At 37.4% G+C, this 13,900-nt stretch overlaps 1 protein-coding gene across 1 annotated transcript in view; it reads left to right on the top strand.

Moving 5' to 3' along the window:
* nrcama (neuronal cell adhesion molecule a) overlaps window positions 1-13,900 on the top strand; it is an 83,413-nt gene that overhangs the window by 46,936 nt on the left and 22,577 nt on the right. The window contains exons 9-16 of the mRNA XM_062994644.1: window positions 1,189-1,373; window positions 3,786-3,917; window positions 8,412-8,555; window positions 8,787-8,898; window positions 9,051-9,211; window positions 9,324-9,471; window positions 11,022-11,146; window positions 11,820-11,921. Coding sequence (XP_062850714.1) covers window positions 1,189-1,373; window positions 3,786-3,917; window positions 8,412-8,555; window positions 8,787-8,898; window positions 9,051-9,211; window positions 9,324-9,471; window positions 11,022-11,146; window positions 11,820-11,921 — 1,109 coding nt within the window. The remainder of the gene's footprint in view (window positions 1-1,188; window positions 1,374-3,785; window positions 3,918-8,411; window positions 8,556-8,786; window positions 8,899-9,050; window positions 9,212-9,323; window positions 9,472-11,021; window positions 11,147-11,819; window positions 11,922-13,900) is intronic.

Here is a 13,900-nt window from a genome sequence, read left to right as displayed (position 1 = left end):
TCTATCTACCGTCCGCTCTTCTAAACATCTAAAGAATTCCCACAAGAACAACAAAAGCGAAATAATGAAAATAATTAACAATAATTAACAAAATGGACAAAACATTGTTTATTAGGGACGGAACATTTGATACCGAGGCTTTGAAGCTTGTTTCACTTTTGTAACACTTGACTCGGAGCTTGTATTAAACCAGCAGGAATGTGCGGGACTGATTCTAAGCTTTGGTGCTGTGTTTTATCTCACTCACTATATAAGAGTCAAACCAGGGTTACCAATCATCCTGTAAAATACAGAATCCTTCTTTATTTGGAGACTAAACGCCGCGTTCTGTATTCAACTGATACAGGATGCACTTTGTTCCATATTTTTATCAATGGGAGACGGGTGATGTGTATGAAACAGAAGGAAACTGCTTCAAAAGCTTTAATGAGGCTTCATCTGCTCTCTGCCCACTGCGCTGCTCATACAACGGTGTATTAAACAGGTTATGCTGCTATAACCAAAAGTGAACACTACTTAATATAATAACCAAACACTTTCTAATTCCCATAGCAGCAGTTTCCTTCTGTTTCATACACATCAACTTTCCACAAGAAAAACAATAGCGGGTCAACTGGATAAAATGATTTCCACAAACTAGACAAAACCTCGTTTATCGTCACCATCACAAACTCCGTTCACTTTACCGCTGAGAAACAGTTTGATTGACAGCAGGTAAGCAACACGCACTTCCGGTTTATTGTACCTACCCTTTCCGTCAGAAATGTGCGGCCGAGAAGTGCAAAACAAATTTACATTTTAGAAAACAAAATTACATATGCCGAAAACAAATTTACAAGTGCTGAAACACTTTTACATGTGCCAAAACAAATTTACAAACACTGGGTACCCAAGCACTTGTAAATTTGTTTTTGCTTTCGTTGTAAATTTGTTTTTGTTTATTTGTAATTTTGTTTTCTGAAATGTAAATTTGTTTTGCACTTCTCGGCCACCGTAAGGAATGGATGTGTGTTAAGAAATAAAGTTGACAAAACATGAAATATTCTGTTTGCAATAAAATGCAAGTCAAAGTAAATGCAAGAAACATTTTTTTATTTAGATTTTACATACTGTCCCAACTTTTACTGACTTGCTGATACTGTAGATTGTTTATTTATTTTGTTTTATCTTTGAAATAAAACATTTCAGACCCACACCAGAAATCTCATGGACTAAGCTTAATGGTAATCTACCTAGTAGCCGCATCTCCTTCGGAAACTTCCAGAGGACTCTGAATATCACATCAGTAACAGAGGAAGATGGAGGAGACTATGTTTGCCTGGCCAAAAACCATTTTGGCAGCGTTAATCACACCATCACTGTGGTGATCAAAGGTTTTAACTGTTACATTTTAAATAGCAATATATGATTAAAAAAGTGGTGGTTGCATCATGTTATGAGCAAAAATGGACAGTCTAGTTAGAATAAATGGGAAAATCATTGGTGCACAGTGCTAAGATTTCTTTTAAGAAACTTCTTTTCCCTCTGACAGAAAATGTCTGATACTGGACTGTAACGCAGCTTACATTTACAAATATAAAGTAGGTGTGTACTGTAGGCAGGCCAGTTTAGCATCTGCTCTCTCCTACTATAAAGCTATCCTGTTGTTACACCTCCAGAATGTGGCTTATTAAGCACCGATGTCTCTAAAAAGATGTCGTATAGATGGCAGCATTTGTTGCTTCAAAATACGTATGTGTTCCTTAGCATTAATGGTGCCTTCACAAATGTACATGTAACCCATGTCATTGGCACTAACTCACGTCCATATAATGACAGATGCTAGTTTTTAAACTTTGGTAAAGGTCAGGATAGTCTTTTTTTCTTTCATGGCCATATAACTAGAGAGTCTTTAATAAAAAATAAAAATAACTACTTAAAAGAAGCACTCATCAGACCAACATGCCCCCCCCCCCCATTTTCTCCCCTAATCTAGTCATATCCAATTACCCTGTTTGGGTTACGCTTCACCAGCTTCGCAACTGACACATGGCCCCTCTGACATGTGATCAGTACCGACTGCCTCTTTTTACCTTTTCGAGGCAAGTTCATATGCAGATCAGCCTTGTGCATGGAGAGCCACACCCTGATCAGCATAATTCCCCAACTATGCACAGACGCCATCAGTCAGCCAGCAGAGGTCGTAATTGCACCAGTTATGAGGAACCCTGGTCCTGCTTACCCACCCTGTGAACAACAGCCAGTCGTTGTTTATATAGCCACCCAGCCCAGCCGGATGGCAGAGCTGAGATTCGATACAATGTATTTGAAATCCCAGCTCTGGTGTGCTAGCGTGTTTTACCACTGCACCAACTGAGCGGCCACAACACATTTTTGCATGAGTCCATTTCATTTGAGCTTGAGCCTGTAAAAGTTTATTTTTTGGGTGTAGTTGATATATAGCTTTTCAGACCAGTCTCCAGCCATCCTTGCTTGTAAACACCTGAGTCTTCTGTTAATGTTTATTTTATACCCAGTCAGGACAGCACTACCACAATATGCCACAATATGTTGCAGGTGTCAAATGAGAAATAATTGTATATTTACAAAAATTTATAAAAGTGATAGGGTACAAAGTACCCCAAAATCTTGTCTCAAAATGTTAGTAAATTGTACATGTAAAATACACTGCTCAAAAAAAATTAAGGGGACACTTAAATCACACATGAACGAGAGATTGAAGTTAAAAATCTTTACTGATTAAGATGAGGTGGCAAATGGTGTCTTGGGGATCTCCTCCCAGGCCTGGATCAGGGCATCAGTGAGCTCCTGGACAGTCTGTGGCGCTAGCTGGCTGCATAAGATGCACTGAGGCATAATGTTGCAGAATTTCTCAATTGGATTCAGGTCAGTCTGGTTGACGTTGCAGGCAGCATAACTTTCACCACGGCGATTCCAGACTTCTTCACGTCTGTCACATGTGCTCAGTGTGAACCTGCTTTTATTTGTGAAGAGAATGGGGCACCGATGGCAAACCTGTTAATTATGAGGTTCTCTGGCAAATGACAATTGAACTTCATGCAGGGCTGTAAGCACAGGTACCACTAGAGGATGATGGGCTCATGGTGTCTGTTTCTGACAGTTTAGTCAGAAACATGCACACCAGTAGCTCGCTGGATGTAATTTTATAGGGCTCTGACAGTGCTCCTCTTGTTCCTCTTTGCACAAAGAAGAAGATACTAGTCCTGCTGCTTGGCTGAGCCCTGTCCAGCTCTCCTTGTGTAATGGCCTGTGTCCTTGTACCTCCTCCATGCTCTTGAGCCTGTGCTGGGAGACACAGCACACCTTCTTGAGACGGCACATAAAAATGTACCATAGAGTTGGACTACTTGTGCAACCTTAATAGGCTGCAGGTATCAGTAGTGACAAGGACACTAGTAAAATTCAAAACTAGAGAAGAAACAGTCAGAAAGGACAAGATAAGAGTGAGTGTCTGTGGGCACCACTTGCAAAACCTTTCTCCTTTGTGTGGGGTTGTTTATCTCTTGTCACTTTCATTTGTACCAAAGCAGGTGGAATTGAAATGCTTCCTAATGACAGATTGCTATCCCTGAAGTTTAATTGACTTGGTGTTATACTATAATGCTTAAGTGTTCCCTCAATTGTTTTGAGCAGTCTTACTAAGGAAATCTTATATAAAAAAATGGATTTGGAAAACATTTTCTGTATTGTATTTTTTGGTTTTGAGAATAGAAAATGTTTTATAAACTGTTTTACTAAAGAACTTTTATTTGTTTCCACCAAAGCGGCTCCATTTTGGACCAGCGCTCCCCGTAACCTTATCCTGGCCCCAAAAGAGACAGGCATGTTGTCCTGCCATGCTGGGGGGAATCCTAAACCCATCATCAGCTGGTCCATCAATGGCGTCCCAATTGAGGGTGAGTATCACTTTTCATTAAAAGCATCCCTTATCAGTCAAATATAATTGGAGGATTGACTACACAGTGGGTGAAAATAAGTAGTCAATCATTTTTGTTTTGATCTAATACTTTCAGTGTATATTGCTGTATTTAGAAAAAGAATAAAACAGTAATTTATAAAGTGTTGTAATGGGCCCTCAATGTAACACCCATCTAGGGATGAAAACAAGACACAATTGCGGAGATGTGAACAACATAGTTTTATTTAACAATGATTATAATTTGCTGGGGATGGGGGGTAGTAAAACATAATGGGTGGGCATGTCATTAATTTTTATATGGCAAGTTCAGTTGATTTTTTTTTAAATCAGAAAACGATTCATTATAGGTTTTCCTACAAAAAAAAAAAAATACAAATAGGTATCAAGTAAAGTTAAGTTTGACAGATTAGCTGCTACTAACTAGTGAGTTTAAAATCGAAGAAGTGTTTTAAATTGCCCTGATATGTAATCGCCTCTTCACACTGACAGAACCTGTCTGCTCTACTGAGCTGCTCGAAGCAGTCGGCCTGTTTTATATGACTCAAAGAGCCAATCAGAAATAAGCAAAAAAATAACTTCACACTGAACAGCAAAATGCGTTTTTGTGATTGGTTCAGAGATAATAAAAAAAAAAGCCTTTGCTTGTGCTTGGGGGGACAGCACCGGCCCTGACAATGAATAAAACAAGAAACAACAGGTAACAAAACTGGAATGGACAATAAACACTAAAAGGTCAAAAAACAGCACACAAAAGGCTCAAAGACAGATGGCCAAAACACACAATGGGCAAAGAAACCAAATCATATGCCATGTCACTACTGCTACACTAAATGCTAACCTTATGCTAATGATGAAGTTAAAACACGTTTCTAAGCTAACTAATCTAACAGGCAATGCTAATCCCTATGCTAATCTAACACTAAAGGTAATGCTAAACCAGACAAATACCAGAAATGCTAATAAAGGAACATACACTAGAACATCAAAACAGAAGATGTAAAAAAGTGGACACACTAGTAAACATAAGGACAAAGACAATATCAAGGATAAGGGCAAAGCTATACACATACACTGTAGATCACAAATGACAACAGACATGAAAAAAACACTAGGGCTAAGTATTGGCACATGGATTACAAATTCCAAAAACAGCTAAGGTCTTTACTAGACAAAATTACAGTTGTTAATTGACGCTTGACGATCTTTGGTCAGAGCCGCATTTACAGTGGGGCCAAAAAGTATTTAGTCAGCCACTGATTGTGCAAGTTCTCCTACTTAGAAAGATGAGAGAGGTCTGTAATTTTCATCATAGGTACACTTCAACTATGAGAGACAAAATGAGAAAAAAAAATCCAGGAAATCACATTGTTGGATTTTTAAAGAATTTATTTGTAAATTATGGTGGAAAATAAGTATTTGGTCAATAACAAAAGTTCAACTCAATACTTTGTAACATAACCTTTGTTGGCAATGACAGAGGTCAAATGTTTCCTGTAAGTCTTCACCAGGTTTGCACACACTGTAGCTGGTATTTTGGCCCATTCCTCCATGCAGATCTCCTCTAGAGCAGTGATGTTTTGGGGCTGTCGCTGGGCAACACAGACTTTCAACTCCCTCCACAAATTTTCTATGGGGTTGAGGTCTGGAGACTGGCTAGGCCACTCCAGGACCTTGAAATGCTTTTTACGGAGCCACTCCTTCGTTGCCCGAGCGGTGTGTTTGGGATCATTGTCATGCTGGAAGACCCAGCCACGTTCCATCTTCAATGCTCTCACTGATGGAAGAAGGTTTTGGCTTAAAATCTCATGATACATGGCCCCGTTCATTCTTCCCTTAACACGGATCAGTCGTCCTGTCCCCTTTGCAGAAAAACAGCCCCAAAGCATGATGTTTCCACCCCCATGCTTCACAGTAGGTACGGTGTTCTTGGGATGCAACTCAGCATTCTTCTTCCTCCAAACACGACGAGTTGAGTTTTTACCAAAAAGTTCCATTTTGGTTTCATCTGACTACATGATATTCTCCCAATCCTCTTCTGGATCATCCATATGCTCTCTGGCAAACTTCAGACGGGCCTGGACATGTACTGGCTTAAGCAGGGGGACACGCCTGGCACTGCAGGATTTGAGTCCCTCTCGGCGTAGTGTGTTACTGATGGTAGCCTTTGTTACTTTGGTCCCAGCTCTCTGCAGGTCATTCATCAGGTCCCTCCGTGTAGTTCTGGGATTTTCTCATGATCATTTTGACCCCACGGGATGAGATCTTGCGTGGGGCCCCAGATCGAGGGAGATTATCAATAGTCTTGTATGTCTTCCATTTTCTTACAATTGCTCCCACAGTTGATTTATTCACACCAACCTGCTTGACTATTGTAGATTCACTCTTCCCAACCTGGTCTACAATTTTCTTCCTGGTGTCCTTCGACAGCTCTTTGGTCTTGGCCATGGTTGAGTTTGGAGTCTGACTGTTTGAGGCTGTGGACAGGTGTCTTTTATACAGATAACGAGGTCAAACAGGTGCCATTAATACAGGTAACGAGTATAGGACAGAAGAGCTTCTTAAAGAAGAAGTTACAGGTCTGTGAGAGCCAGAAATCTTGCTTGTTTGTGGGTGACCAAATACTTATTTTCCACCATAATTTACAAATAAATTCTTTAAAAATCCTACAATGTGATTTCCTGGATTTTTTTTTTCTCATTTTGTCTTTCATAGTTGAAGTGTACCTATGATGAAAATTACAGACCTCTCTCATCTTTCTAAGTAGGAGAACACAATCAGTGGCTGACTAAATACTTTTTGGCCCCACTGTATCTCGCCAGGCATCTGCACGCACGGATAGGCGTTGCAGAGCTCAGACTGTATTTTAGATGAATTTGGATGTAAAGCGCATGAACTGAACCCGGAACATTACAAACACCTGCTGTTAAATGGATCACAATTGACTGTAGACGCTTTAACATAGTTAACGATGTGGGTCAACAGGACATTATACTGTTGCACAGGGGCGTAACTACCGGGGGGCGGGGGTTGGTGGGGGATGGTACATGTGCACTGGGGACCATGAACTCAACCACTCACCTCACTGCCTCCCCATTGGCTGCACTCCCCAGGTCGTTATTATTATATTACAATATTTTCGTTAAGTAAAATTGAAATAACTAAAACTGTGCATTAAAAATACCAGAGGCAGGAATTTGGACTTGAAGTGTAACTTCTGAGTGAGTACTTTGAATTCATTCTGATCAGCTATCAGCATATGCAATTTGGTTAATATTATGAGTGCCTGTTTTCAGCGGCAGGGTTACGAACAGGTAAAGATCCTCACTTTTACCAGATAATGTGAACAGACTTGTCATTTTAAATAATAACTGGCTGAAAGATGGGTAGCTGTTAACAACTCTTTATAGGCATTATCTGGCTTTCTAAAGATAATTTAGATTTAATAATTTGATCACAATTTTATTAATTTTTATTGGTAAACATGTTCTTGCAATAAAAATGTGTATAACTGTTCAAATTGTGACAGCCCTAATATATATACGTATACTGCTCAAAAAATGAGGGGAACACTTTATCATCACAGTAGAACACCAAGTCAGTTAAACTACAGGGACATCAATCTGTCCAGTTAGGAAGCATAAGCGATTGTGAATCAAGTTCACCTGTTTTAGCGCAAATGAAAGTGGGGTAAACTGGAGAGGCAACAGCAGTACAGCCCTCAAAAGGGGATTGGTTTAGGCCTTAATGCAGTGGTGGGCAAACTATGGCCCGCGAGCCACATACGGCTGAGCATTTACAAAACTGTCCTTTAGAGCCTGCTTTTATTTCACCTTTTTTCTTCAATACCCTGCATTTCAGTTGATTCCACTAGTTGGCGCACTTCAAACCCTACCGACCTTTGTTAAAGTCGAGTCTATCGTCTATACACACAGACATTTCATTCTTTGATTGATAATTTATATTAGTTTACCCCCCATCTGCTAAAACCCAGTGTGGCCCTTGAGCCAAAAAGTTTGCCCACCCCTGCCTTAATGGGTTGATGATTTTAGTTTTTAGTGGATGACCGTTATTATGTCATTTTTTTCTCAGCAAATTACACGGTTTATATCAGTAAAGATTTTCAACTTGAATCTTTTGTTTATTGAGATCCCAAGTGTAATTTAAGAGTTCCTTTATTTTTGAGCAGGATATGTCATAATATAGGTGTCTCAAAGTGGTAACTGCCTAAAACAATAATTTTGCAATAAACTACAAATGTTATTTTTTTGTGGTCTCAGTATATTTTTTCTTTATCAATTTTGTTGTATTTAATCTACTTCTTGTTTAAATGTACAAGTTAAAAGATAGTATACGGTCTGTTTAAATGTGAATTTAATTTATACACTGAAACTATTTTAAATAACAAGTATATAAATAAAAGTGGTTAAATATCCCAACTTACTGTATTTATATAAATGTTTTTCATTCAAAGACTCACCCCAAGATTCCAATATAAAAAAAGAAGGCAACATCATCACTCTTAGTAATGTGCAGAGTGGATCCAGTGCTGTGTACCAGTGCAATGCTTCTAATGAATTTGGCTATCTGCTGGCCAATGCTTTTGTCAGTGTGATTGGTAAGTTATGTTGTTTATTCGTATTGTATCGTATATTTTAATTTTAAGGTAAACAATGTTGATAACATGTTTTTTTTTATGTCAAAAGCATCATCTGTAATTAATTTTCTTTCTTATAAAACATTAATCTGTTGTTCTGTTCCCCACTTAGCTATTGATGTCAGTATGATTTTGGTCAATGGTTTTATAATGATGCAATTATGCACTTAATTTTAGAACATTTTTTTTTAGCTGAGCCTCCGAGGGTGTTAACGCCCCCAAACAAAGTTTACCAGGTGATTGCCAACAATCCAGCCATGCTGGATTGTGCCACCTTCGGGTCACCTTTACCTAAGATCACTTGGTAAGTGCCATTTTAATACCTTTAACGTTTACTTTGATACCTCCGAGAGTCTCTGTTATATAAATATGAAAACTTATATTAATGGAGTAATAGTGTTAAGTAGGTCTTATCTAAATTTGTACTGTCATACTGTATTTTGCAATCCTTTATAGGTTCAAAGATGGCCAGACACTGGATGGGGATTCCTATGCCCAGCATCCAAATGGTACTTTACAAATAAATGAAGCACAGTCAAATAATAGTGGTAAATATATATGTGTGGCAACAAACAACCTGGGCAACAAAGAAAATTCTGTCCATCTGGAAATTAAAGGTAAAATTCATTCTATGGCATGTGTGTATATTTGCTGTACCACATTTATATATATATTGTTGTTAGTATAAGTATGAAAAAGCATTGGCCATGTACCTACTCTTTTTTTCAGAGCCCACCCAGATCTTGGAGCAGCCTGAGTATAAAGTGGTCCAGAGGAACAGCAAGGTTGTGTTTGAATGTCAGGTGACACATGATCCCACGCTTACACCTATCATGACTTGGCTCAAAGACAACGAAAGACTTCCTGATGACGAGCGGTAAGGCTTTCCATAACATTCCTTTAACATGTGGCTCAATCCCAATTGGCTTTATACTCCCAATATAGTTTAGTATTTAGACCCCTTGACTTTTTACACACTTTTCTGTGTAGTGGATTTGATTGAGAACGACATCACTAATCTACAGTCACTTTCCTTTGCTATGCATTTTTCCTGCCATCAGCATTTAATGCCATCAGCAAAAATGTTTTTTTGAGTGCGTAGCCACTGATGCACCGCTGCTTTAACCCATCAATCTACACTTAATCTTTTTTAATTATAAATTAAAAACTGCCCAGTCAGGTCCATCCTGAGTGTTTGAGTATTCATAGGACCACAGTGTCCTCATTCATTTTAAAATGGATGATGCTTGGCACAACCTTTAACTGTCCTAGAGTTAGCTGCTTGGCCAAACTGGGCATTAAGTAAAGATTGACGTGTGAAATGGCATTTTAATGAAATTTAATTTCATTACAATTAAATTTGCAACACAAAAGTGTGCAAAAAGCCAAGGGCTCTGAATCAACTACATAGAGAAGTTTGTGCTCTATGTAGTAAATGTGGAGGGAATAGGAATTCATTTGGAACCCATTATACATAGTTTGAAATATGCAGGCACTCTGGTAAGTTAAAATATATAACATGAATACCTGTACATACTGTTTAAAGACCTTTAGACATAGGCCATTAATTTGTGATTGTTAGTTAAGCTCTTGTTGGTTGGTATAGGGTAAAGCTATTTTAACAAAAATATTTATTGGATTTTAGTCTTGTTAAAAATTACCATGATCTAGTTTTGGACTGCAAAAGATTTATTCTTTTTTGCCAACAATTAAATGAGCTGTAAAATGATACCAGGTACATTTAAAAGACGTGCAAACAAAATGTCTTGCTGGTTATGTGAGACTAGAATGCCGAGGTTGGAAATCGGATGAAGGGAAATACAGTTTGACTGCCTTGGAAACAGTAATTAATCTGGCAATCATACTAATACATTATTAGGCAACCAAAACAAGGTCTTTACATCTGAACAACACCAGTTTGGAGTATACCAAAATCAAATCGACTGCACTCTTTGCACCAAGAGATGGACAAGCTTAATGTAAATTGTAAAGACATGGCCTCCAAAATATGGCACTGACATATAAAACACACCATCCATTAAAACAGCAAATGAGTAACTATATATATATATTAGAAAAATTACGATTTCAGACAATTGTAGTCTTCATGGAAAGGTTTATTAGAACTGACCTATCTGTGCCTATCAAAGCAGTTTTACAGAAATCACAGTCCAACAGTGCCAAGGAAAAAACTTATATACTGTAGATTAGAAACACACATCATGGATTTTTGAATTTATCAAATTAAGATTTTATTCTGTTCAGTCAATAAAAGATAAAAGTAGGTCGTAAGTTTATATGTTTTCTGTCTAAATATTTAGCCTTTTTAATTCATTATCATTCAAAGATGACATGGTTTATTTTTCATTTTAATATGTGACACTGTTACTTTTGATAAAAGTTTTGCATATATGTGTCTCCTGCTAGGTTTGTGATGAGCTCAGACAGTCTGACTATAAATTATGTGACTGAGGAAGATAAAGGAACCTACACATGCATTAGAACCACAACTCTAGACCAGGATTCTGTCAGCACTACACTTACTGTAGTCGGTGCGCATGTTTTCCTCATTCTTCAGTTAAATTGACTTAATTTCCTCAACATGTTTTAAGTGGCTTTAAGGCCTGCCATTCATGTATTAATTAGTGCCGATTTAGGGTATGTTTAGATTACATTAAACTTTAGGTTACATTTAATTTTCTTTTTTTTTTTCAATGTAATTTTTATTAAAATATCTGTTTTATTTTAGTCTTTAGAAAATATGTGTAATATGATTGCTTTTTAATTGCCGTAATTGCTACTTTCTAATTGCTATTTGTATCTAATAATAAACTCTCTTGCTGCTCTTCTACTGGCAGAGGCCACTCCAACTCCACCTATTATCTATGGTAAAGCATGTGACCCTCAAATACCCCAAATTCCTTCTTTCCACCGTTTTCATAATTTACTACCACTTTATCATTATGTTTTTTCATTTCCTATCTTTCGTTTTGTCTTCACAACTAAATATCATATGTTTTTAAAAACAAATATTAGAACTTATGTGTTATATCTAATATATGTTGTTCAGTTGCTATTATCTGGGTCATTTATTATTTACAAATCCTTTTACTTTGACAATCAATTATACATGTGCATGTTTGCATTTGAATGTGGCTCACTTGACTGTCACTGGTGAAGTTCTTGGTAAAGTTTGTGAATTAATCAGTTTGCGTCATGTCCCAGAGGTTCCAGATCAACCCAAAGATCTGGAGCTGACAGATCAGAGTGAGCGCAGTGTGCAGCTTACGTGGATTCCTGGAGAGGATCACAATAGCCCCATTAAGGGTGTGTACAACAATTAACAAAATGTTTTCAAACATGTATTTTATGTAATGTATGAAAAGACAGGTGAGGGTTAGTGAAGTTCTTTTATTTAGGCTTACCTAAAATTTTAAAGACATAGCGCTGGTAGGATTGCAGGATAGCTTGCTAATTGTACGTAAAGCCATATAAAAAACAAATTCAACTAGCAAGGTTCAAAAAGAGATCAGAAATTTAAATATAATAGAATGTATCTATCATGATATTACAAATAACCCAACACTTTAATAAAATTTCTTATAACCAGATGTTAGCTTAACTTAACCATATTCCTAAACTGTTATACAAGCCAGTAATAATATTCATCTAATATTTATCTGAAGTTCAAATCCCAGAACTAGCCGGGTGTCCAAAACAGTCACATAAAAAAACCCATAAATAAATAAATCAATAAAAGAAACAGTGACTGTGTCTGAGAAAGGAGGGTTGACAACTGGTCACAATTGCAACCTCTTCTGTTTGGTCCAGGCTCTTGTACTAGTGATTGATGAACAGTGACTTTTATATAACTAAGAGGAATAATAGGAAACAAGAGAACTAGGATGATAGGGAAACTAGTAACAAAACTGGAAGTATTGGTATAAAGTAATACAAGCCGTAACACATACAATAGAATATAAAATGGGTAATACATGGCTAGATAAATGAATAGAGTGATGTGTAGTGATGTGTAGAAACTTGTATGATTATGAAGGGAAATGGCTAGCGCAGATCTAGAGCAGAAGTAAGGCAAGGCAAGGCAAGTTTATTTGTATATCACCTTTCATACACAGTGGCAATTCAAAGTGCTTTACATAAGGGAAAAAAAAAATTAAAAGCATTAAAACATTCCTGAGATCTAGAACCTCAGAAAGACTTCTTGCAAGCATTTAGTTACAATTAAGACAACATGAAATTTAAACAAGAGAGATAAAAGATTAAGGACATGAAAAATTAAAAGAAAATATTGTAAAATATAACCTACAATTTAGGGAATATGAAATTAAAACAAGAGAGATAAAAAATTAAGAACATGAAAACTAAAAGAAAATATAGTAAAATATACACTACAATTTAGAAGAGCATGAAAAACTAAAAGAAATATGGTAAAATGAGGGTAATAGCAAAAATGTCAAGCTCAATCATAGGCACAAGAACAAAGAAAAGTTTTTAACCTGGATTTAAAGATTTCTACATTTAAGGAACATCTAATATCTCCTGACAGTCTGTTCCAGTTATATGCAGCCCAACAGCTAAATGCTGCTTCACCATGTTTAGTTTGGACTCTGGGCTCAACTAGCTGACCTGAGTTCATGGATCTAAGAGAGCTACTGGGTTTATATTCTCTAAACATTTCTGAGATGTATTCTGGGCCTAACCCATTCAGTGATTTATAGACCAGTAGCAGCACTTTAAATTCTATTCTGTAACTAACCGGAAGCCAGTGTAGAGATTTTAGAACTGGAGTGATGTGCTCAGTTCTCTTCGTCTTAGTTAAAACTCTAGCAGCAGCGTTCTGAATGAGCTGTAACTGTTTAATGGTCTTTTTGGGAAGTCCAGTTAAGAGACCATTACAATAGTCCACCCTACTGGAGATAAGAGCATGGATCAGCTTCTCTAGGTCTTGTTGGCACACTAGACCCTTGATTTTGGCTATATTTCTAAGATGGTAGAAGGCTGTTTTGGTGATGGTTTTTATATGGCTGGTGAATGTGAGATCTGAGTCTATTAAAACGCCAAGATTTCGGACTTGGTCTTTGGTTTTTAGAGCCCGGGAACTGAGGTGTTCACTGACACTAATCCTCTTCTCTTTGCTGCCAAACACCACAATCTCTGTTTTGTCCTTATTTAACTGTAAAAAATTCTGGCTCATCCAGTTATTGATGTCCTCCAGACACTGACACAGTGAATCTATTGGGCTGTAATCATCTTGTGAGAGAGCCAGATATATCTGTGTGTCATCT

This window comes from Trichomycterus rosablanca, chromosome 1 (assembly GCF_030014385.1).
Source record: "Trichomycterus rosablanca isolate fTriRos1 chromosome 1, fTriRos1.hap1, whole genome shotgun sequence".
NCBI lineage: Eukaryota > Metazoa > Chordata > Actinopteri > Siluriformes > Trichomycteridae > Trichomycterus > Trichomycterus rosablanca.
Note: the sequence above shows the minus strand (reverse complement) of the source record. Positions and strands in the feature narration are given on the sequence as shown.